Here is a 25,771-nt window from a genome sequence, read left to right on the forward strand (position 1 = left end):
AAAAAAAAAAAAAATGTTTCTTGTAATACTGACGGTGATACTGGAAATTCTCTATTATTTCAAATGTTCGATCTCAGAAAAAATAGCTTCATAAACTTATACAAACTGATGGAATAAGATAATACAGTTAAATTGGTACTAATAATGTAAACATGTATATTATATATGATAATAAAGTCAAATACCAATGAATATACAGGGTATAAATTTAACTGTAGAATGTATATGTGAAATAGATATAATATTTATTGAACAGAAACACAGTGATAAGCTTTTAATACTGTAAGATTATAAATTATTTTCATTTTTAAATTTTTCAGTGTTATAATCATTTATATATAATATTTATACTTCACATATGGTTGTTCCTCAATTGTTGTTTGTTTTGCAGTGCTGGTGATCAGTCTCAGGGCTTCACACATGGTAGGCAACCAACCATGCTACCATGGACCTGTTCCTCCAGCATCCACAAAGTTTATGTTTATATGCGTACTACAGTATTTCAGATGTAATTTAATAAAACATACAAACAATGATAAAGATCGAAATAAATGATGGTATTTTAGTAAAATGATTGACTTTGGTGTGGCACTGCAATGGCTGCAAATTATTTGACTGTGACCCACAATAATATTTACATATAATTCTCCCCCATGCGTGCATGTGCAAAGTAGCTGAACCATGCATTTCAAAAAGCAACATTCACAATTTTGAAAGATAATGACCTTTGAAATTTTTATTCTATTTTACCATATCCTGTTCTATCTCATTTTTAAATTTTGATTCATTATACCCAAATGGGGTACAACTTTCATTTTTCTGATTATACAGGAAGTACAGTCACACTGTTTGTGTAATCATACATGTACATATAGAATAATGATGTTTGTCTCATTCTGTTATCTTTCCTTCCCCCTGTCCCCTCCTCACCCCTCATTTTCCTCTATACAATCCATCCTTCCTCCATTCTTGTCTCCCCCACTCTCCCAATATGTATCATCAACCACTTAACAGAGAAATCATTTGGCCTTTGATTTTCTGGGATTGGCTTAATTTACTTAGCCTCATATTCTCCAGCTTCATCCATTTACCTGTAAATGTCATAATTTTATTCTTCTTTATGGCCAAGTAATATTCCATTGTGTATATATACTACAGCTTTTTAATCCATCCATTTACTGAAGTGCATCTAGGCTGGTTCCACAATCTAGTTATTGTGGATTGAGCTGCTATAAACACTGATGTCCACGGAGAGGGATAGCTGGGTCAAATGGTGGTTCCATTCCAAGTTTTCTAAGGAATTTCCATACTGCTTTCCAGAGTGGCTGCACCAATTTGCAACCCCACCCCCAATGTATAAGCGTCCTTTTCCTGCACAACCTTGCCAACACCTGTTGTTACTTGTATTCTTGATAATAGACATTCTTATTGGGGTGAGATGAAATCTTATTAAATGCGGGTAATAACCCCTGAAACTCTTTTTATGACCTACTAATTCCATATAATCTGCAGGAAAAAGTACTTCACTGAATATATCTGTAAACTTTTATAATGTGGTATATATTCATTTTTTGTGGAAAACTTAATTAATGACTTGGACAATCATATATACACTGATTTAATTAGTTTTCCCTCAAATGTCAGTAAGTTCTCTAAGAAAAAAGACTGCTATATGTGTTTCCTAAACTGTTACCATGCTCTCAAGGGAGTGTCTAGAATTATAATGAAGATTTTTAGGAAGAAGTAACTAAGTATTGTTTCCTACATTGCACTCTATCCAGAACTGCCAGGAACAGATTACTAAGATATTAGATTCAAAGGTCTTCGACCTCAGAAATTCTATCTCATTTAAGCAGTACAAGAATTTAAATACTTAAACATGCAAGTAGAGTTTGACACATATGAAATAAGTATTCAATTTAAGACAATTTTCTCAAGTAGAATGCATTACAACATAAATGTCAAGTTCTTAAAAAATCACAAAAATTAAAGCATCTTCCCTTTGTCCAAGTTTCTACATCAATTTAATATAGAGTGCATTTGATTGAAAATCCCCACATTGAATGCTACATAAATATGTTATTTATTTATTTATTTATTTTTTGTCTCTTGCAAGCACATTTTACATTGTCATCTCTTCTTTAGGCATATGATTAGTTCAACAGGAAACTACAAACCTTAATTTAAATTAACTTGGATTATAATTTAGTTGATTATTGTTTTATTGTTGAAATTAATAGACACATAATAAGTAAAATTCTCTTTCTGCAAGTAACTAAGTGTGCTCAATGGTATTCCAGTGTTAATCAGTTTTTGTATGTCCTAACTTTTTCCTAGGGAGTGATTTATGCATGCAGAGATCCTGTTGTAGGATTGTGAATTTAAAATCATCTGCCACTTCAGTAATGCACCAAAAATAAATTTAGGTCAAGAACTCTCTCTTTCATACACACACACTTTATATGTAGACAAATTGTAAATATCAAATTGTCTTTTAATTCAAATATTAGATTATTATTATGTCTATTGTGATTGTTATTATGTCTATTGTGATTATTATTATATCTATTCTACTATGAAGACTCAATTAAAGGATGGCAGATGTTAATTGGGAACATATTAATAACATTAGCACCTTTTTAATTCCTGATTCAAACTGTAATTATGGAAAAATATAAGCAATTTTTTAATAAATTGATTTCTTGAGTCATCCTCCTCAAGGAACACTTTTCTTACTTTGTGAAGAGTGATAATTTTTATTAGCAAGTTTATAAATATAAGTTACAAGGTAACTTTTTTTAACCATGAGATCTAAGTTCCTAAACTACAGCCTTACAGAATTAAGAGTAATCACATATATGACAAAAACAGAAACTAAATAGTAACAAATCCACTGGTGATCTTGTTTTAATGTCTTCTTGCTTTCAAATATGTGTACTCATACAAACTTGTAATTAGTACTCATGACCACTTATTTACAACTATAACAGAGTCAAACATAACAAATATGAAAATAAAGTTTTGTACTTTACAAGCATAAAACATTTTTGTCATTAAAATGAAGCAAAAAATTAGAATATCATGTTCACTAGTAAAGAAAAACTATTTTAGCAATAATAATTACATTATAATTTATTATATGACAATTAGGGTGTAATTTGGGCAATTATGTATATAACAAGCTATTTAATACCAAAATCTAAAACTTTTATGATCTTATTTATGAAAATAAAGATGATTACATATATATAAATTCCACTTGCATATACTTTTCTACAACTTCACAAATTCTTAGGTACGGTGAACCAGATGACTTAATTTACCATTTCTAAAATTGCTAATGTGGCACAAGTAATGTTCTCGTTACATAAATTCTATTTAAAACAACTTTACAATCTTTCAAGGAATCACTAGGTATGTACAGAATAATAAGTGTAGAAGAAGTGAAGAGAAGAACACCAGGTATTTGCAAAGTTTGTGGGGCTCAGAGAACATTAGGTGGAAAGTAAACCATACTCACAATAGAGATGGCCATGAGTTCAGTTGTAAGAACTGTACTACACGAATAAAAATTTCTCCCCTATGGTGTCTTACAATTTAATATTTTCTTCTCTGAATATGCTTCATAAAACACAAATTATAATTTTAAAAGATTAAGCAATTTTAACTGGCTACTGTTAATCTATTTTACCTATTATTGTTTATCTTGCTGTTTGTTGGCAGTGTGCTTCCTTTTAAGGTTTTTAAATGTTTGTAGTCACCTTAATTATTAACATTCTGCTATGAGACCCAGGAACTAACCATTCTAATATCTTACCTTTAATTATCAGACCTATACATTTGTAGTTCATATTTTAAAGAATATAGGAATGAAGAAAGGAGGTTATAATACCTAAGGTAATCAGCCTAAGGGCTCAACATGCTTTATAAACAGAAACCAGGCATCTTCAGAAAAATTAATAATAGTTGATAAAAAGCAACTGAGGTTCAGATATACATAGGAATAAAATAGATATTGTTCTTACATAGAAAAAAAAGGAAAGATGCTTGTCTTGCTTCTACTAGGTGAACCTAACATAAGAACCAGGTGGAAATGATGGAGTGAACAGTCAGAGAATCACTCACCTGAAGACCTATGGGACCAGGAGGTCCAGGGAAACCTCTTGCACCCTCATCACCTTTCTGTCCAAACATCCCCTGCTGTCCTCTGGGACCTGGTTCTCCATCACCTCCCTAGAGAGCAGCAAGAAAAATGATCTTGAATTAGGAAACCATCATGATACAAATTATAAAATGTGGCCATTCCAATTAGTTCAAAGTTGATGTGTTTGAGAATAACCAAGTAAAAAGTAGAATAAATTCCCACTATTTGCTGCAAATATGTCATTGTTCATTTTGCTAACTTTTTGAGTTTCTACCGTGCTGCTGATTGTGAATTGATCATGTATACAAATAAAATAAAAGCTTTTTAATAGGGAAAATATATCCAAAATGTATTACACGTTAAGTTATTTTCAACTACTTATGGTCTAATTTGAAAGGGAGTCACGTTTTCTCATTTCTAAGGATCAGCTTAGTTAGCTATGCTATATAATTTAAACATGACTCAATATCAAATGTACAAATAGAACTTATTACCACACAAAAATTAACTGTGAGTCAGTGTCAAGCATACAAATAAAACATTACCACACAAAAATCAGTGGGTTACGTGACAAATTTCATAAATTTAATCAAGGAGATGTAAGAATTTAGATTCGCTGAACAAAATGGAATACTTACAGCAATTCCTGGGGCACCAACTGGTCCTTGAAGACCTGGAGGACCAGGAGGACCCTGAGGGAGATAAAGGCCAGTAAATTTAAAACTAACACCAGAAAATTCTATATAAAGCAAAACCTTTGACTGATCAAGGTCTATTAAACCTCTCTACATCTTTTGGACAAACATCAACATTACTCAGAAGACTTTCACTCGTATAATTATTGACAGTTATAGTGTTGCTTATTTTACTCCTTGGAGATCCATATGTTCATATTTGGAACCAATTTTAAATTGACATTTATTGAAAGCATTCTCATCTATATGTGATTTGTATGCTAATATAAATCAAGTTGAAGATAGACATTTAAAAATTTTCACAATACCAGATTTCTTTAGTGAAATGTGTATGGGTCAGGAATAGCACATGAAATTTATCTATTGTCTTCTAACTGAACATGAGAATTCTGAAGATTCTATATAGATAGGATGTAATAATACATGAAAATTTCAAACTTTTATATGTACACACATGAAAACTTGGTGTTATATATCAAATATATTGAACTCCTTATTTTGAGCAATAGATTTCAAAGGCATTATGAGTCTTACTTGCATAGATACTTCCTTACTGTTTTATTTTCTCATATTAAAACTAGTCGGCTCTATAAAAGGTACTAAAGTAATCAAGTCATTGAGTTTTATTGTTCTCAACCATGGTTCCCACTTTTGGGGACAATTACTTACAGCAACGATTTCAAAAATGTCCACAAACTGTTGATGGTATTTGAGATCATTTGATTTTTCTTCCAGTTCAAAATTCTCCACATAAAAACCAAGATGTTATCTCTTTTATAAATCTAGGCATTTGCACTAAAGATGCACTAATGATGGTAAAATTGCTGGTGACTAACAATCATCATGGCAAGAGCCACAAATTATAATAGCAATAACTTGATTTTCATAGTCATGAACTCTAAGTCATCATAAAATGCTGTTTATGTTCTTGATAAAGCATGAAATGTCTTTCATTTTATTAAATATTGACTTGTGCACATGTTTTTTGATATTCATAGGACAAAACTGAAAAAAAATTAGGTTCTTTTGTTTTATATTGAAGTACAACATCTCTTTCGAAAAGGCACTTAGGGGACTGGGGTTGTAGCTCAGCGGTAAGAGAGCTTGCCTAGCAAGTGTGAGGCACTGGGTTCAATCCTCGGCATCATGTAAAAATAAATAAATAAAATAAAGTGTCTATTTACAACTAAAAAGTTTTTTTAAAAAAGGCACTTGTACTGTAGTCTGATTTGTATACTTAGTATTTTTTACATGAACTACTATTTTTTCTTGAAAGACAAGACAGATAGTAAGACTGTAATTATTTATTTTGTCAATTTTTTTGATTGTTTCTTTTGTTTCAATTTCATTGATTTCAGTTCTCATTTTTACTATTACCTGTCTACTTCTACTTTTGGTGTTGATATGTTCTTCTTTTCCTAGGGCTTTGAGATGTAGTGTTAGGTCATGTATTTGTTGATTTTTTTCTTCTTTTATTGAATCCACTCCATGAAATGAATTTTCCTATTAGTACTGCTTTTACAGTGTCCCAGAGATTTTGATATGTTGTATCTTTGTTCTTGTTTACCTCTAAGAATTTTTTTATTTCCCTCCTGATATCTTCTGTTATCCATTCACCACTCAATAGTGTATTATTTATTCTCCAGGTATTGGAGTAGTTTCTGGTATTTTTTGTCATTTATTTCTAATTTCATTCCATTATGACCTGATAGAATACAAGGTAGTATCTCTATCTTTTTGTATTTGCTAAGAGTAGCTTTGTGGCATAACATATGATCTATTTTAGAGAAGGATCCATGTGCTGCTGAGAAGAAAGTGTATTCGCTCATTGATGGGTGGAATATTCTATAAATGTCTGTTGAGTCTAAATTATCAATTGCGTTATTGAGATCTACGGTTTCTTTGTTCAATTTTTGTTTGGCAGATCTGTCCAGTGGTGAGAGAGGTGTGTTAAAGTCACCTAGTATTATTGTGTTTTGGTCTACCTGATTCCTGGAATTGAGAAGGATTTGTTTGATGTACATGGATGAGCCATTGTTTGGGGCATAAATATTTATGATTGTTATGTCTTGCTGATTTATGCTCCCCTTAAGCAGTATGAAATATCCTTCTTTATCCCTCTGACTAACTAACTTTGGCTTGAAGGCCACTTTTTTATCTGATATGAGGATGGATACCCCTGCTTTTTTGCTGAATCCATGTGCATGGTATGTTTTTCCCATCCTTTCACCTTCAGTCTGTGGGTATCTTTTAAGACTGTAATTATTTGGACTTTGGAATTTGGAAGAGATGTGATTAAAAATAAAGGAAGTTTGTGAATTAAAAAAAATTGACAGCATTTATAAGTACATCAATGATAATATTTAAACTTTCAAGCAAAATTAGAATTTTGAAATCTTGTATCTGCCATTTTGGGCCTCATTGCTGCCCAATCTGAAATCATTTTATTATATTATTGATACTGTATAAAGTAATGTGTTAATACCTTGAAGACCTTACCTAGTCAACCAATAATTTTCAAGTGATCATTGTAGTATGATATAAAATTATGTATGAGAAAAAGAGTTATTTGAAATGCAAGGTAGAACAAAACAAATGCACATTTGCACATTTGTTTACTAACCTAGCCACAAAAAATGTAAGGCATCACTATTCTTTGTACTATATATTTTTTGGGGGGGAAATATAGCTGTATTTCATTAAAATTTCCTTGGAATTATTATTTTGCTTTTAATGAATCAATTTATAAGTTTTTAAAATTTCTCATATAATTCATAGAATAATAATCCACATGGAGCAAACTTTTTGACATCCTTACAAAGTGTTTTGAATATACAAGGGTCCTGAGACAAAAATATTTCAGAACTGCTGACTTAAATTATAGTCATCTAGTTATATTTAATTATGGTTTTTAAGGAAGAAATAAAATCTTTTTTAAACATGGCTTCTGGAAATCACATAAGGTATTCTAATAGACAAATAGTATTTACTTATCTTTAAGAAATCTAAATAAAACCTAAGAAAAGATAATTTACTAAAATAGAATTTATATCTACTACCAACTGCAGCACACTTATGCAGATGGTTTTCTATACACAATATCTTGTGATACTTGTACAGCACAGATCCAGAATATCAGTGTTTCCACTCACTCGCCAAAGTTGTGCTCTCCTTGATATAGAAAATACATGAAGGGATCATGATGGGTTAAATACTGCATTATCTGAAAGTTGTTTCTGTTTGATACTAGATTTTTCTTTTTAGTTAGAACCATTCATCTCATTGGATTTTGGTGACTATTCAGTTTAAGAATCAATTCTAAAAAGAAAAAAAAAACCTTTTTTTCAAAGTTATGTATTAAGGTATGCAATAATTTCAACCTGAAAAGCATCAGAATGATAAGTGGGTCACAGAACAGAATATTGTGGCCAACTGGAATACAATTTCTCAGAATGTTAGGTAAACTATACTGAAAAAATAAACAAATGGAGAACATTACTCTGTACTTCCCCTTCCCCAACTTGCATTTTTATTGCAGAATACATATGGAACACTTAAAGAAAGAAGAAAAGGAAAACAAGACCTAAATATCTGCAGGTGTTCTTTAAAGAGTATAAATTAATGAGTAAGTGCAGAGGTAAAATACATGAGATATTATCACCTAACTTATTTAATCTAAGAAGGAAAAAATTTAAAAAATATAATTTGAACAGAGTATAAACTGGTAAACAGTGAAGAGAAGGCCCTAGAGGCAAGAATGAACACACCATTTGGATAAAAAAAACAAATTATTTTATCAGCTTTATGATTTGTTGAGAAAAATATTCCAGAATAAGCATTTATAATATATAGAAATAGATTTATCAATTTATATACAGGTAAAGATCACAGTAATGGTATTTAATTTGGCATATGTATGCATAGTATTTCTCATAATCATACGGAAAAGGAGGCTATCTCCTTATAGCATCTTTCATAGGTTGTTTCCTATGAAACCTACAAATATCATACTGTACTTAATCACATAAACAGAAGGCCTCACAGAATTGTATAGCAGTATAGATTGCTACAACCACAAAAGTAATAAAGTATTAACATTATCACACTTGGCTAGTTAAGTAAATAGAACTATGGGAAACTATCCATGGTAAACGGTAAAATCTGTTAAATGAATGATACTCCCTCTGTAAGCAGTCAGAAACTCACGTTTTCTCCTTTGTCCCCTTTGCTGCCTTTCTGTCCTGGTTCACCAATTTCACCCTGTATTTGAAAGATTTAAGTGAGAGTTTATTTGTAACATCATACTTGCCATTGCATTGTTATCATTACCACTGAATTATTACATTTTATCTTTAATACAATTCCATGCTAGCATTTAGTATCACTGTTTAAAATGTAAAATCCTGGGCTATCTCTCTGTTTGTAGCTTTGTAGTATTGACTAATATATAGATAAAAAGTGAGCTTAACATTGAGAAATATTGCAACTGGATTTACTATTTAAAAAATTGATTTTGTCTCAAATATCCCTACTCTAAAATGATGATGAAAGTACAATGGTGTATACACATATAACCACACATTAATCAAAAAGTGCTTTTCTCCTAGTTTTCCAAGTAGTTTCTGTTAATGCGGATTATCAGAATGCTGTCTCACAAATTTTCTAGCATTTTAGAAAAATACTAGAAAATACATTAAATTCAAACACAACTTTACATTTGGAATAGAAAGCTTAAAGTCTTTACTTATATATTAGCAAAAGAGCATAAAACTGTCAATTAAGTACATAGCTCATTCTTGTCTTATGGTATAATATCCAAGATATAAGTGCTAAACATATGAAGGAAATTATTATTATTTTACATTCATTTCAGAAACATATTAAAAAAATAAACAGTAGCTGACATCTACTATTTTTTTCTTACTGCCACTTTTCTCTTATTTTATTTTCCTATTATTCTATGGAAGATATGCTAGGTCTCAACCTCTAAAATAAAACTTTCGAACAAATGGAAGGGTGGTAAAGTTTGAAAAAAGTTACCTTCCACCTGTCATCTAATCTTTAATTATAAAACATTTGAGAAAAAAATTAAAACTTTCTCACAAGTTGTACAAACATCAATACTGGACACTGACCTTGTCTCCATCTTCTCCAGGGGAGCCAGCCGGCCCAGCGGGTCCTGGGAGACCCACAGGGCCCTGCACTCCGTCTCTCCCCGCAGGGCCTTGGGGACCTTTTTCTCCCTGTATTGAAAATCGAACAGATCATTAATTTGCTGTAAGAAACCTAACAACTAGCTGTTTGCTACAATTTTTAATATATATAAAATCTAGATATAATCTAGTTCCTATATTTGATAAGGAAATTAATGTTTCTAAGGAAAAAAATTTTTGAGCAGTAAATGATAACACAAAAGATCTCTATGTTGTTTTATGATTTATCATTTTAAATTATTTATGAATCTCAGGCTATGGTCCACAGAAGTAATTAGGATTCAACTGAGATTTTTTCTTTTTTTTTCTTTTAGACACATAGTTTCTAAGCAAGTACCAGCAAGTCAGATCCGATGCCTGATGTTTGTAAAAACTTGCTGAACCTCAACTCCTCCTCTTTAGTGCCAGTGAAGTAGCCGTACAGAAGATAATAGGCTTAAAAATCATAAAATCCACTTCCTTATATGTCCAACTTTACGATAGGCTTCAGATGCAACTCTTTCCTATTTAAACAAATCAGTCATGGATTTTTCTACATTTTGGTATTTTAATTCATTGTTGCTTTTCCCAATTCAAAATGACAAGAGTATTAGCTTTTCCTATTTTTTTTTTGTTTGTTTCTGAGAATAGCATTCTTTTCCTGTTTTTCCATTTACCTACATTGTGTAATTAAAAAAGAAACAACTAGAGACTTGATAATGAAAACCACCTCTGCTTTCCATAAAACATTCTTTCAGAGTTTAAAATATTTTACTTTATAAAAGTCAAACTTTCATTGGTTTTGCATAAGACAGTATTCTCAATTGCATTCAGTGATTCTCTTTTCTCTTTTTATACCAACTGGCCATCTATAAGTCATTAGGTCCAGGCTTCACATCAGCCACCTCTCCTCCAAACTTTCCCCACCATCCATCTCCTACCCTTTATACTCATTTACTTTTATCTTCTTTGTCTCCTGGTTAGCCCCACTCCTGAGCTAGGGCTCAAACTTGATACCATGCATATAGGTAGGCAAACGCTCTACCACTGAGCTAAGAGGCCAGCCCTCCTAGTTATCTATTCTCCACTTTATCTCTATCACTTACTCTTTTAAAGTACCAGTGTCCTTGGTCTGAATTACTGAAATAACTCACTGCTTTTCCCTACATTCATTTTCATTTCCTTTCAATTCATTCTCTGCACTGTAACCAGAGAACCAATCAGATCATTTTACATAAATTCTTCGGTCAATCTAGTTTGCTTTTCCTAAGAGAAAGACCCAGCTTAGTGTGGTCTACCATGGCTTCTACTTCTGATACAACCATACCTGGTTAGTTAATTGGTGACACCTAAAATACAGTAACTATAAGACAAAGGTAACTTGTTGGTACTGTTTTTTATATGTTCTTGTTTTTAAAAAGTATGACAAAATTATTATAGAACATACCCCTGATATCACTCTGAAGACCTTTTTTTTTTAAAAAAAAAAAATCCCTCAGTTTGAAATTATATTTCAAGCCTGTCTGTACTCATAACCATAGAAACGAAATTATGTACCCATTTGTGTACAATGAATCAAAATGCAGTCTGTAAAAAATTAAAAGCTAAATAAAAATAATAATAAAAAAATGCTGTCTCATTCTTACTGAACTTCACTACATCAAACTCAAAAGCCAAGTTTGATATTTCTTTTAATTTGGATTCCCCTGCTAACTTTGACTCAAAAGTCAATTGTTTTGTATAAGGGGTGACTGCAAATTAAGATGGATTTATCCTCATCTGCTTTCATTATAGAACATGTAATCTCCAACCCAGAGTCACTTGCCATCTATTTCTTCTGTTCCTAGTCTGTGTGAAGGCGAGAAAAATCCTTCAGCAATCCATAGCACTCTAAATTTAGATTTTCCACTCACAATTCCTCACAATGACATCACTCCTCCTCTTTATGCATCTCTTAGACTCCCACCTACACAACTACTGGAAACATCCATTTCTCCTTAAGCAGTCACTTTTTACTTAACTACTTATACCCCTCTGTTTATATTAAATACTAAATCTTACCTTAAAAATGATAGTAAATTACATTCCCTTATGCCCTGTGATTGGCTTGATCTTATATTTAACCTAATCTCACACCCTCGACTTAAATCAAAATTCACAGAATCCATCTCTACTTACTCAAATGTTAATTTATGTATTTATTTTTAGATTATTATTCCATCCTTCTTTATAAAAGTTCTGGTGTAAATAATAATGATTTTTTACTAAGAACATATCAAATTCTGAAAAATGCTTTAAAAGGATAATTTCACCTAATCCTCACAAAATACTGTGATTATCTTCTTTCCAGAAATGAGGAAACAGTGTTAGGTAGTAGCTAGTAATGAGCAGTGAAATGCAGGCAAGGTCACAAGCATTCTTTGAATTACTTTAGGGTTTGCTTTAAATTACTTCCAAAGTAGAGAAGAAAGCAAAGAGTGGTAGTTAATTTGTAAAAAATAAACAGAAGCAAAGGACCTAATGGGAAAATACATGAAAAGATAAGGATTAATGGGACTAACTCGAGAGTTCATTGATGTTGATCTGAAGCTAGGAATTATCGCTGTAAGTGTCTCCAATAGTCTGGGAAGGAAAATTCCTTCCTTAGGAACACTAAGGTAACTTTTAAAAATTTATTTTATTTTATTTTATTTTTATTTTTTATTTTTGCAGACTGCATTTTTATTCATTGTACACAAATGGGGTTCAACTTTTCATTTCTATGGCTGTGCACGATGTAGATTCATATCATTCATGTAAATCATACATGTACATAGAGTAATGATGTCTGTCTCATTCCACAATCTTTCATACCCCTGCCCCCTCCTCCCTCTCATTTCCCTCTACATAATCTAAGTAACTTCTGACCAGCTATTGACTCCATTGCCCACATTAATGTGGGACTGACTTGCAAATTAACAAATGGGATGGCCACCATGACAGTTCTGGAGAGGACCAGATAAGATCAAAAACTTCACCACCTGATGTGAAGGAGGAGTTGAAAAACTGATTGGTAAAGAGTACAGAAAGTGATCCCCAGTTCTCCTGGTAACATCAAAGGGTAATAAACCTGGAGATAGAGATGTCTCCTTTATCATTCTCTGCTTAGAGTTGGCCCACTGACATTGTTCTCTGACATTGTTCTCTGCTTTAAGCCTCACTTTGCTTTTACTTCACTTTCACTTATAATAAAGTTCTCTCACATGATTTTTGTGTCTAACTTTAAAATTTTTTTCGTTGGAACACACGAACCAAGATTTGGAGTTTCAGCTCCCTGCTTTCCTGTGACAAAAGGTTTTGATGTTAAGTAACTTAGTTAGAAATCATGAACTAAATAAAATGATAGAGATGCATGCACACCCCAGTTCTGGTTAGCTTCAGCTGATAGTCTTTTTCTACTCTGACTTCTTTAATGTCCTCATTTTTAATTGACTCTTCTTATTACTAGAGAAGTGGGTAAATGTATGTACAGCATAATAACAAGAAAAGGCAATGCATTCAATCCTACTAGTACTTCTACCTGTTGATCACCCTTCTTATTGTTCCATGGCTTTCTTGAGGTGATCCACATACACAGACTCCAAGCCTTGCATCCACTTTCTCCTTGAATCCCACTGTATTTAACTCCAAGGTTATAATGTCCAATGGGTCAAATCCCAGAACCTCTGTTTGCTTTATTTATTTTCAGTATTCTTTATCCTTTAAAGTATTGAACAAAAGGAAACTCTTCTCTCTTGGCCTCTTTGACGACATGCCTCTGGAGATATATATACAAGTACATATATTTTTTCCTTATCCCTCATGGCTGTTTTACTATGTCTCTTACTGAATCCCTTCACAACTCACATTCATTATGATTCTCCATAGAGTGAATTCTTTGTGATTCTCTCTCAACATTGCCTCAAATGGAAATCTAATAGTATGGTTCTAAATATTGTTCTTATTCTAAATGACCCATAGATTTACAATCCTGGCCCTTATGCTTTTCTCTGCAATTTCATATACATATGCTTGATACTGTGATAAGCATCTGGAGCATATTTTTTCAAAATCTCTAACTCCTATGATCTAATTAATTTATGGTTAATGCAGCAACTTCACTGTGTTTTAAATTTAGCTTCCCCCTATTCCTACAGCTAGATTCCTCAAAGACAAATAATTAAGTTTCCTAACTGTGTTCTTGCATGTAAAAAATCCCCAATGCAGTTGTAGGTTTAAGAATCAGTTTTCCTATCAAAATATTTCTACTTATGTAGTAAGATAGAAGAGGTTTTACCACCATTTTCAGCATATTAGAAATGCTTTTTCTGCTACCCATAATTCTAACCCCAGGTGTCATTAATTGTTTCTGTTTCTGTTTTTTATTACTATGTTTCTAAAAGGCAATGGATTACAGGGATCAAAATAAAAGAGGAAGAAAGGAAGAAAAAAAAGAAAGAGGGAAGGAAAAGACTCTACTTGGAAACTGTTACAGTTCAAATGCTTGCCCAAAAAGCATGTGAGTCACCATGTTGAAAGGTGGGGGTCCAACAAGAGGTGATCAGAACATGAGGGTGAGTGAAGGAATTAATGTTGTCATAGGAGAGGGTTCATTATCACAGGATTAGGTTTGCTATAAAAGGGAACTCTGTCAACTACTCTTTGTTGTGTGATTATGTAGCATGAATGCTCTCCTAAGGTGTGGCTCCTTGACCTTGACCTTTCCAGTCATAAAACTGTGAAGCTATCCAAATTCTATTAATTATGAACTCCCCAGTCTGTGATATTCTGTTATAGCAGCACCAAATCAGAAACTCTGAATGATATCACAGAGTAAGGAGAGAAAATACATGGACAATGAACACGATACATTTGTGAGAGCTGAGGATTAGCTATAAGCATAAATTGAATTGTGTATGGCAAGACTTCCAGATATATGAATGCACTAAACTTACATTTTGGGGGATCATAGGTGGCACCCTTCATCTACATTTACTGAATTAGTTTGTGTTTTAATCTTGGAGAATGAGAATGCTTTTTTCAAAAAGACATGATTAAATCAAAGGCAGAAAAAAAAAAAGTAAAGGAGAAATCTTGAACAACAACAACAAAAAATAAAGTTAATTAACAAGTCCTTCATCACTAAAATATCAAATTTTAAAATGATAAATATACTCTGAAATAATTGTTCAGAGGTTTCCCACCTCACTCAGTTGAGATCAAAGCTCAAATTACATGAGGATGGCCACTTTCTATGGAATTCATTTATGGATTATGGAAATGATTGAACCTGAGATTGTACTGTAACAGGTGTGAAAAGTTCACATTTTTCTAATAAAAGGCAGCAAGGTTTAGTTTTATTCAAAACTCCCAATTTTATTTTTAAAAAGGAGCAAAATGAGAAGACTTTTACTTAATAATATCCAGCTCCCTCACAGATATTAGGGTTTCATAGTGTGGGAAAATGTCACCTCATTTAATTGAATTTGAAATTTTCTCTATTATAAATATAAAAAGAGGTATCTTGATATGCCAGGCACATATACAGGAAGAATGCAGTGAGGTATGAAGAGCTAATATTCTTCAATAAAAAGTAATAACTTGTGCATGGTAGCATTTTAATACATTTTCTCTTCAACATTACTTACAGGAGCACCCTTCTCTCCAGCTGGACCAGGGGGGCCTTGGGGTCCCGGACGCCCTGGCAAACCAATTGGGCCAGCAGTACCTGCTGAACCACGTTCTCCTGGTGAGCCCTAGAACATAGGAAAAGAAGTATTTTATTAGTAATAAAAAAATGACATTGGCTTAAGTAACTTAGTAACAATGGCATTTTACAGTCCAGTAAAAAAATATAAAAATAAGTTCTAGAAAATTTTAAAATCTCAAAAATGAACAGCTGCATCCACTATTCAAGAGACTAATTTCTTGTCCCAATATTAAGCATAAATGTTGAAGAGATGAACAACTACTTCAAAATTATATATATTTACTGCTTTATGGATGCTAGCTTTTTTCATTTGTGTTTGTAATTGTGTACAATGCTCTATAAAACATCTATCCAATCTAATCTCTCAAAATTTTTCTTCATGTATATTATAAAGAATTGGCAGAATATACGCCTTATACTATTATTTCTTGAAGTGATTTTAGTTTCACTTTAAGTTTGCTAAATCATAATTCTAAATCTAAAAATTGCCTTCAAAAAATTTCTTAAGTGATGTTCAAAGACAACTTTTACATAGAAAAGTTTGATAATCACTATCCCAAAGTTTACATTTTTTTTTTTTTTTCTGGAGAAGAAGTCCTTAAATTTATCACACATTTCTCTAGAAAACATTGGGGTCTTATTATGAACACTTAAAAGGTAATTCACATCGAATTAGGTTTGTGAAATTGACTTTAAAGAAAAATGCCACATATTTTAATTAGTTTTAAAAACTTTGTCATATGTAAAGTTTTAAAAAAACAATCTTATGGTTATTGTCTTCATATTAATTATCTGTTTCAACAATTTAAGAAAATATTAAGTATTTCAAGAATAAAAAATGAAAACATATTTACTAAGTTATGTAAAGCTTAAGGATTATATACTTTCTATTTTCAGTTTTATTTAATAAAATAAAATAGTATGTTACTTTTGGATGAGATTCCTAGATGGGTGATTAAATTATGATTTATCATATTATTTTGTAACTGAATGAAATGTGGAAATGAGCTCAATAGTTTCATTAGGGAATATTAGTATCTTTATCTAATAATTAGTATGTTTATACAATGTCATTTCAAAATTCATAGTCGATTATTTATAAAACCTGCAAAATGTTATTTAACACTTATTTGCTAATACTATACTTCCCATATCTATTATATACATTTGTATTATTTAATTTATTCTAATTTATATTTTATTATATAGGTAGCTAGTTACAATTGACAATAACAAAATGATTTGTATTTCCATAGTGCTTTAAAATTTGCAAATTATTTTCACTTTGTCATTTTATTCTCTCAAACATTCTAGGGAATTGATTGTGCAGTGGCAGCATCTAAGCTTTAAAGATGAGGAAACTGAGCCCTCAATAATAGGCCCCCATAATCATGTAGCTAGTTGTGGGAACTCTGACACTGACTGGAGTCTGTTCAGTACTTTCTCCATAGGACCACCCACTGGTGCTCTCTATGAGGACAGCGATAATTCCCAATGACCATTAACTGGGGATGTCTTTAAATTCAACACCCACCCCGACTCACTTTCACCAACATCCTCATTGATTACAAAAGGATAGCAAACACATCTACTTCTTAATTTCCTGACATTATTTTCTGGCTAAATTCACAAGCTACATAGAGTACTTCTTAATTAGCCAGTTGCCTAAATTAAGCTAAAAATTAAATAAGGTAAATGAAAGGGATACAGATTTATAGGAGATAAGAGTAACCCAAGAAATATTATTTTCTCTCTTATTTCTGTCATTGTTTTATGACTAATTGAACCACCATCATTACTATGGCATATCTTAAACCTGGGGATGCAGAAATAATTGGATAAACTGCCAAAATATGGTTAAAGAAATTATGAAATGTGATGTTCACTTAAATAAAAAATGGCATTTCTGAGCTCTAAGGACATGTACTAAGACAAACATAGAAAATATTTTTCATATTGTACAATAGTTAAAGAATTTTGTGAACAGTACATATTTACCAATCAAACATTCCAAATACTATAAATGAGAACATAGTCACAAGGGAAAACTTTAGTTAATATTTTTCAAATAATAAACATCTACATTTATGTCAATCTACATTATTTTAATTTAATAAAATAAAATAATTTTTTTGAAGAATGAGTCAGCCACAGGTGATTTATCTATTTGTTAGCCAAGAGGTACAGTTCTGATGAGTGATTGCAGAGGCCAGTACAGAAGAAAAATAATGATGGTGAAGTTCGTGGAATGTTTCAGTGTCAAGAAGCACCCCTAAATGTGAAAACAACACAAAGATATGCCTCTAATTATTAGAGGGGAAGCAAACAGGGAAGGGACAGGGTGGAATCAAGAGAAGCTGAGGGATACAGAGATATTCCCTGAATTAATAAAATGAGAGAAAACTTTCAATAATAAAAATACTCCTTTGTTTGTAATAGAAACCATCAACAAAATACAAAGTATAATGCAATGAGGGTTATTCTGTTTCGTTCAAGTTACAGTCAATACACCTTAAGATAAGTTCTCACTATCAGAAAAACTGATCAATGTATACACAAGGTATGACACTTTTTATTTTAATATTCCACTTGTAAACCTCAGGAAAGGATTACCACCCTTGTTTTTGTCAAAGATAAAATAAGCATCTCATGTAAGTGCTGAGATATTTTATTTATAATTGATTATAAAAAAGAGATGCAATTCTGATAAACCAAGGCATGAAATTATTCTCTTTTTAATTCTGTCTAAACCCCAACTGTGGAAAATCTACCCAAGGAAGGTATCATCGCAGACTGTGGAGGTGGACACCTGTGAGACTGGAAAGATAAAAGGATTACTAGAAAGGGAAGGATCACATAAAGAGAACTTGCTGTTTTCCAATTATCAAACCTAAGATGTAACAATAACTGTGCAACATACTTTTCATATGTAAAGTATTTTAACATACTGCAGTGAATCTCATCACCACGTACACCCACAAGACACTAGTTAAAATAAAAAAACTATAAGTAAGTAGCAGAAAGATCAGTAGAGGGAAGGGAACAAGGGAGGCAGGAGTGAAGTGAAAGAGGAAGTACTAGGGACTGAATTAGAACAAATTATATCCCATGCTTTTATATTTATGTCAATATGAATCCTATCATCATGTATAATTCAAAAGAAACAATAAAAAATAATTCCTATTTATGCCATGATTCCCTAGAAAATTATTTTCCCTTTGGAGGACTTTGTAAATGGGGAACAATTTTTCCCTGATTCTCTGTATTCATATAGTCCATGTGTATTGTGTTCAATTTTGACATGTAGAAAAATTATAGCCATTTAAGACCACTTCTTCCATTAAAGTTCAAATTGGTTATAAATGCTTTCACTTGATGAAAGTGCTTTCCTTTATCCAAAGGGTTCTCCATTTTCAAGACCTCCACAGAACTGTTTTCAGCTTTGATAACTATTCAAACTGGTTACCTGAGACACCACAAGGCTCATTCATCATATTGCAGCCCTGATCTGAAAAGTTAAATATCTTTCTTTTATTGATGCCGAGTATCAAATTATTTAAGTAAATGCACCTTTTTGAGAGTAGGCTCATCCTGATCTTCCCATAAAAACTTTCATACACAAACAACTGTTTTTACTTTATATTTTAGAATTCTAAGGTGAGAAGTATTTTTCTATAATTACATGTCTCACTGTTTCTGATACAGTACGTCCAGTTTTATCTCTAAACATTTTGTTACACTAACTCCTGATTTGAGGATTAATAACGAATTAATAACAAAAATATATTACTTCTTTGTAACTAAAATATCGTTCATGATCTTGTCACTTCTAAGTATTTCTTACATATAGCATTTCAGATTTGCTATAATTATTTTCTAAATGAATTAATATAGCACTTGACACTGGATTTTCTCTTAAAAATATCTCCATTCTCTCTTCATTGAAATTACCAAAGAATACAATATTTACTATATACATTAAATAATATAAATAATAGCAAAAAATACAGGACATAATTAAATTAGTGATATGTATTTATATTTTTATAAAAGTCCACCTATTGGATATTTTTTAAAAAATCTCTTGTATAATCAACAGAATTTTTTTTTAAAAAATTGAAGAATAACAATTGATTGTGTGTTTTCCCTAAAAAGATGTGGTACCAGAATTAAAAGAAACACTTGCTGCCTTAACTTGATGCACTATTATTGATAAATCACATGGAAATAATGTATGGTTCTTAAAAATAGAATGCATGTTAAATTTTAAATTGATGATGAGGTATGTTTAATATTTAAAATTAATCAAGATATTTCAAATAATTGTATTAATATGTCACAAGTACAGATGAAATGCTGATTTGAATATATGAAAGTGTGTGTAGTTTGCAGATATTTTATGCTGCTTTTTTATTACAAATAATAACTATTTTAATTTCTCCCTTGAAGCATTCATAAGATTAAATTTCAGATTACCATCTTTCTGTGGAACCTGCATTAAAATTAATAACGAAAATATATTACTTCTTTGTAACTAAAATATCGTTCATGATCTTGTCACATCTTATAAACTTTGAAACCAATGATGAAAACAAGAAGAGACTCTTTCAATGTATATTTGTGCCCTACAGTTCAATTGCAATTTCCTTTTCTACTAGTTATTTCAAACATTATATAAGCGTAGGTATTTGTAATAACAGCATGCTCTGCAGTGATTTTATTTTATATATAAATAAATGAAAAGTGAAAATCTCTGATGGTACCTACTGATTAAGAAAATGATACAGAGAAAATTTGCAGATTTTAAATATTCCCAAGCCAACTTTAAAAGAATAAGCCTTATGAATCCTTTAATCTCAATTGAACCACTGGAGAAGTTCTGTCTCTTTTTATAAATTGAAGTTTAAATCCAATATTAAAAGAGTCCAATTTACACATTCAATAAAAAACACACTGAGAACTCACTCTCTAGTGACACTTACTGGGGATACAAAATGTATTACAGTAGGTACCAGTCCTTGAGAAAACTGCCCTGTAAATGAATTATTTTTCCTAAAGAGTAGACATATATAATGATAAAATTTTTGCAGTGCTATACAGTTACAAATAAGAAGTTTTACAACTTGTCTGATAAATGAAAAGTTATATTTAACATGTATGTTTAGATTTAAATAAAGGTTAAATGCACAATGATCAGAACCACAAAGGTAGGAATTTCTGCTTTTTTTTTAAATCAGTGATTCCATCACTTGGAGTAGGTACTGGCACATAGCAGGCTCTAAGTGAGTGTATTGAATGTGCAATCTTTTCCGTTCCAGAGCCAGAGCACTAACTTTCTGGTCTTAAGCAAATTCTCTAGGAGTCATTTTCTAACCAATAAATTAGGGACATAGTCTATCATCAGGTTTCTGTAATATTTAATGTGCTGATACACCTAAAATTCTTTGAACAATTCTTGTCCTAAAGTATGAATACAACATGAGCAGCTACATATTTTTAAATAGATATATAATCTCAAATATTTATACATGTAAAATTTTATAGAAGAGATAACTAAGATCCAGGAGGTAATATGGTATTGTTAAAGTATGGAGGGGGCTTTTTCCAGAAGGCATTAAACTGTTTTTGTGTTTGCCTCCCTGTAGCAATGATGACTATTTTACATATTAAAAGTGTTGAACTGGAAAGAACTTTCAAGGAGGGCTAAAATCTAGAGAAATATAATTTTCCTAATTTGTGATTTAAATATAAATGGACACATGGCAATTTGAAAGTTCCATTTCCATGTCTTTTCTATTTTGAATGAATGTTCCAGTGCATACTGGAGTGCAGACTTTTTATGATGTGGCACTTTCATATGGGAGCTAAAAGGAAATATGTAAGATATACACGAGTAGAACTCTACTGCCCAACATGAGGACACAAGTTAATAAAAGTGAAAAGTGCACGGTATTATGCATGTAGGTTAAGTAGATTTCAGCTGCTCTGTCATAAAAATGTAACTATGTGAGATGACAGAAAGTTAATCTGCTTTACTATAGTAATAATTTCTCTATCTAAATATATCCCATAACATCATATTGTAAACCTCAAAAATAAATGTTTTAAAAAACCTTTCACAAAGACAAGAATTTAATATGTATTGAGTTATACAAATTTTAATAACACCATCAACTATGGGAAAGAGGATTTTTTTTTCTCTTATTTTCAAATAAGAAGTGATCATACTTTTAAAAAAGGAGAACTTTAAATATCTTAGTTTCTTTTTTTAGATTATTGTTAGGTTTAGCTCCTTCTGCAACTCCTCTCTCTAAATTTTTAGTGTCTTTCTCTAAACCTCACAATGGCAATGAAACAAGAAGCAATAACATCATTCTACATTCTTGGAGCAGAGAGAACAGGGGCTGTTTCTCTAATGCTTTACACAGAGGGAAACACTGATATAAATATTTTATCAGTTATTTTCTGTGTGAATTTCATATTCTGAGGAGCATTTGTAAAGTAAATGAAACCGATAAACAGACAAATCATCTCATTAGCATTCACTTAAAATGTATCCACTAGGGGGAAGAATAGAAGCATAAACACAAGTTCTTATAATACAGAGCTGTTCAAGAAGAGGACAAAAACGTGTATGTCCTTGTCTTTTTAAGGTCAAGTTGACATCCATGGCATGACTAGTATGACATAATTCTACTCTTCAAATAACATATTTTAGATCACACAGACCAAAAATTTAGATGAGATAACAAATAGGATTTGAAGCATAAATTCTGAATGGTCGAAGTCTTGCAGTTCTGCAAACTTTGGTCATTGGTCCCCAACACCAGCTCTACCAGAATCCCAGCTGGATGTGAGAATACCTAACTGAGATGGACCTGGGTCACAACAGAAAAGACATGCTTTATCGTGAGAAATACAGTATATGACCCAATAAGCCAGCAGATGCCATCCTTGAAGTCTTGTCTGTTCCCTGTTAGAAGAACAAGTAAATGTTAGTGCTAAGAAGGTTCTCAGGAATAGGAAGCAGGGGGAAAAAATGAAAAGAAATAGGAATTATGAAAGGAAAGATATGTAAGCTCTTAAAGAAGAGATGACACCAAGAAGAAATAATAAATAGTATATGGAGTATAACAGACCTAGAATCTTCAGGGAGCAGCCATGAAAGAGAAGTTACGGAAACGGGGTATCACAGTATTTCAGTTGAGAAATACTGAACACTTACCCTTTAGCAGCTATTTGACTCCCTCACATATTTTCCCCATATTAAATCCTACCACTCCAAGAAATATAAAGATAAAAGGTTTTACCATCACTCTACCATGTTAAAATATTTTAATCATATTTTTAAAGAAAATACTGTTGGTAAAGAGATGATTCCATATCATAAGATATGGAGGAAACATTGCTTAGGGAAATCATTCTCCTTGATTTTTCTTTAGGAAAATAGAGGGGGTAAGTGAAAGCTGAGAATTTGCTACCTATCATAGCTGCACATATGGCATGTTTATATACATACAAAACACTTACCTAGTTTATCTTCAACATTAGGGAAATGCTGTACTACCTACCTCTTTCATTCTTCACTCCTTGCTTCTTTCTGTTTCATGTGTGCATTAAGTCACCTACTCAGTGCTTAAACCCTTTGTGATCAGTAGACATACCTGGGCTTTGACTGGCATCTATGACCAGCTCTTGGATACAACATCATGCATACAGTAAGCACTTGATTTTGGCCTGACTTTAAAAGAACAAAGTCACAGAACTCTGTTTGGTAAAAATTTTTTTCTTGGTAGAAAGATCTTTAGAAAACCATAATCTTGAAATACCCATTCTTTCCTAACAGTACAAAAACAGCAATGAGAATTTCAAGACTAAATTTAGCACACATGAAAATGGATAAAACTGATTTTTATTCACAAATCTAACTCTAATAATTCTTTTAGAAATAAAAAGCATTGTTTTCAGCTTTGTCTCTCTGGCCTTTTAGTTTATCACTTAATACTTAGCTACTTTTTTTTCTTAAATCTATTCTTTTACCTGTCTTCCTAGGAAAAACACAAGTTCTTTGTAGGAAAAGTATATTTTATGAATCTGTATACTTCATCTTAATAGAGTATCTGGTATATTCAGATATTTATTTATAATCATTTCAAAAGAAAAAACTTATAGTAGCTTATAGAGAATACATAAAATATAAGAGAATATAAGTAAAAAAAAACAGGTAAGCATGAAAGGTAAGCAAATAACATTTTATTGGTATAATTCAAAGCCAGAAATACTAGCAATCTAAAAATGCCTACAGACCAAGGATTTTTCCCTCTAGGTTATGATCCATTGGTGAGTTATGAAGTCATTTTAATGGGTTTTATTCATAAGTTAAAAATTAATGAGAATAAAAAATAATAAGATATTAAAACAGCTACATAATTTGGACTTTTTATAATGAATATGTTCAAAAGATTAGAAAAACAGTAATAAGGCATCATCTTCCCTATTGAGTCTCAAGTTTGACTCCATGATTTCTGCAAGCCAAAGAAGGAAATTCTGCATTTCAGAATTCAAAACAACTGAAAGAAAAATAGTTAACTATTCAAGAATCCACACAAAAATAATTCAGACTTAAAATTAATGTTTTTAAAGTTATGATTATCAAGAGATTTCTTCTGAGGATATTTACAAATAGGATTCTGTCTAAAGCAATCTCCCATAGTCTCAAGTGCATCCTTTAGACAGGCATGACTTTATGCTTCACAGTCTGTCTGAACCCAAGGCAATGGCATTGCATCCAGACCAAGCAGAGTTTAGTAAGCCCACCGTGACAGAATGTGATAGCAGTGTGATGCAAATTCTCTGGTATTTATGACCGAATGAATTATGAATAAAGAGAATAGACACAAAATATATTCATACATGAATAAACAGATGGACACAGGGATAGATGGATGCTTAAAAATATTGTTTTTTGCTATGAGTTAGAAAATATAGAAAGTATACAGAGTGTAAGGGGCACAGTGGTAACACATAAAAAGCATGTATAATCATTAGGAACTCAACCTTTGCTATGTTAATTTAAGCAGTTTAATCTTTGATTCATTCAAATAGTCAATGAGTTACAGGGAACCAGTAAGAGTATTAAAGCCCAGTTAGCTGGAATATTAGTTCTTCTAACTCTTCTTTTAAACAAGATTATTCACAGGGTATAGAAGTGTCAAGACAACTTGGGGAAATGTAATCAAAACAGAGGGAGAAATAAAAAGAGAGAAAGAGGGAAAATTTTGTTAAGCAGATGTTTACAGAGTGAGAGATCTATGTATATGGAAAAGAATTTATGTGAATTTCATCTGCAGATAAAAGAGTTTAAACTTATACAACCTAATTATCTTCTCTAAGCCTAGATAATTTGCCTTAAAAAATGGAATGTAATAATATGACCACGTCAATTTCCCAGAATAAATATAAAGAATATACAGTACTCAACACAAGAGTTGAAAGAATGACACATAATTATATACTATTTCCTTTTTCTCTTTCCTTTATCCTTCCTATTTCTTCCTTGTTCACATTCTTTTCCTTAAATAACTCATCAATTTTTAAGTTTCTTTCCCCTAATGTGAATAACTGCTGAATCTCCAACCCTCTCTGTTTCTGAGCATTTCTTCTATACATAGAATTACTTGGTCAATATCCCAAAGTAAATTTGGGATAAACTCAGACCTCCCTGTTATAAAACAAAGAAGTTCCATAGGATATTCCTATGCCTTTATCTCTTAAGACTTATAATTTTACCATCTCTCCCCAACAGATCACATATTTTCCTCTGATATTCCATTATCATCTTTGTGATCAACATCGCAATATAGAACTTGTTATCTTTCTTTCCAAAAAAAAAATCACTTCTGAATCCTTGCTTTAAAAATAAACTTCTTCCTATCATATCTTAAAAAATGAGAATTAACATGAACTAATTTTCTAAATAGAGTTTGCATTGAGAAGATCAACTTTTTTGCTT

At 31.6% G+C, this 25,771-nt stretch overlaps 1 protein-coding gene across 1 annotated transcript in view; it reads right to left on the reverse strand.

Annotated features, from left to right (window-relative positions):
• Positions 1-25,771, reverse strand: part of COL11A1 (collagen type XI alpha 1 chain) — a 243,926-nt gene that overhangs the window by 74,430 nt on the left and 143,725 nt on the right. Inside the window, 5 exon segments of the mRNA XM_079133305.1 lie at positions 4,126-4,233; positions 4,783-4,836; positions 9,046-9,099; positions 9,975-10,082; positions 15,698-15,805. Coding sequence (XP_078989431.1) covers positions 4,126-4,233; positions 4,783-4,836; positions 9,046-9,099; positions 9,975-10,082; positions 15,698-15,805 — 432 coding nt within the window.

Source organism: Sciurus vulgaris (assembly GCF_902686455.1).
Source record: "Sciurus vulgaris genome assembly, chromosome: 1".
In the NCBI taxonomy this organism is placed as follows: domain Eukaryota; kingdom Metazoa; phylum Chordata; class Mammalia; order Rodentia; family Sciuridae; genus Sciurus; species Sciurus vulgaris.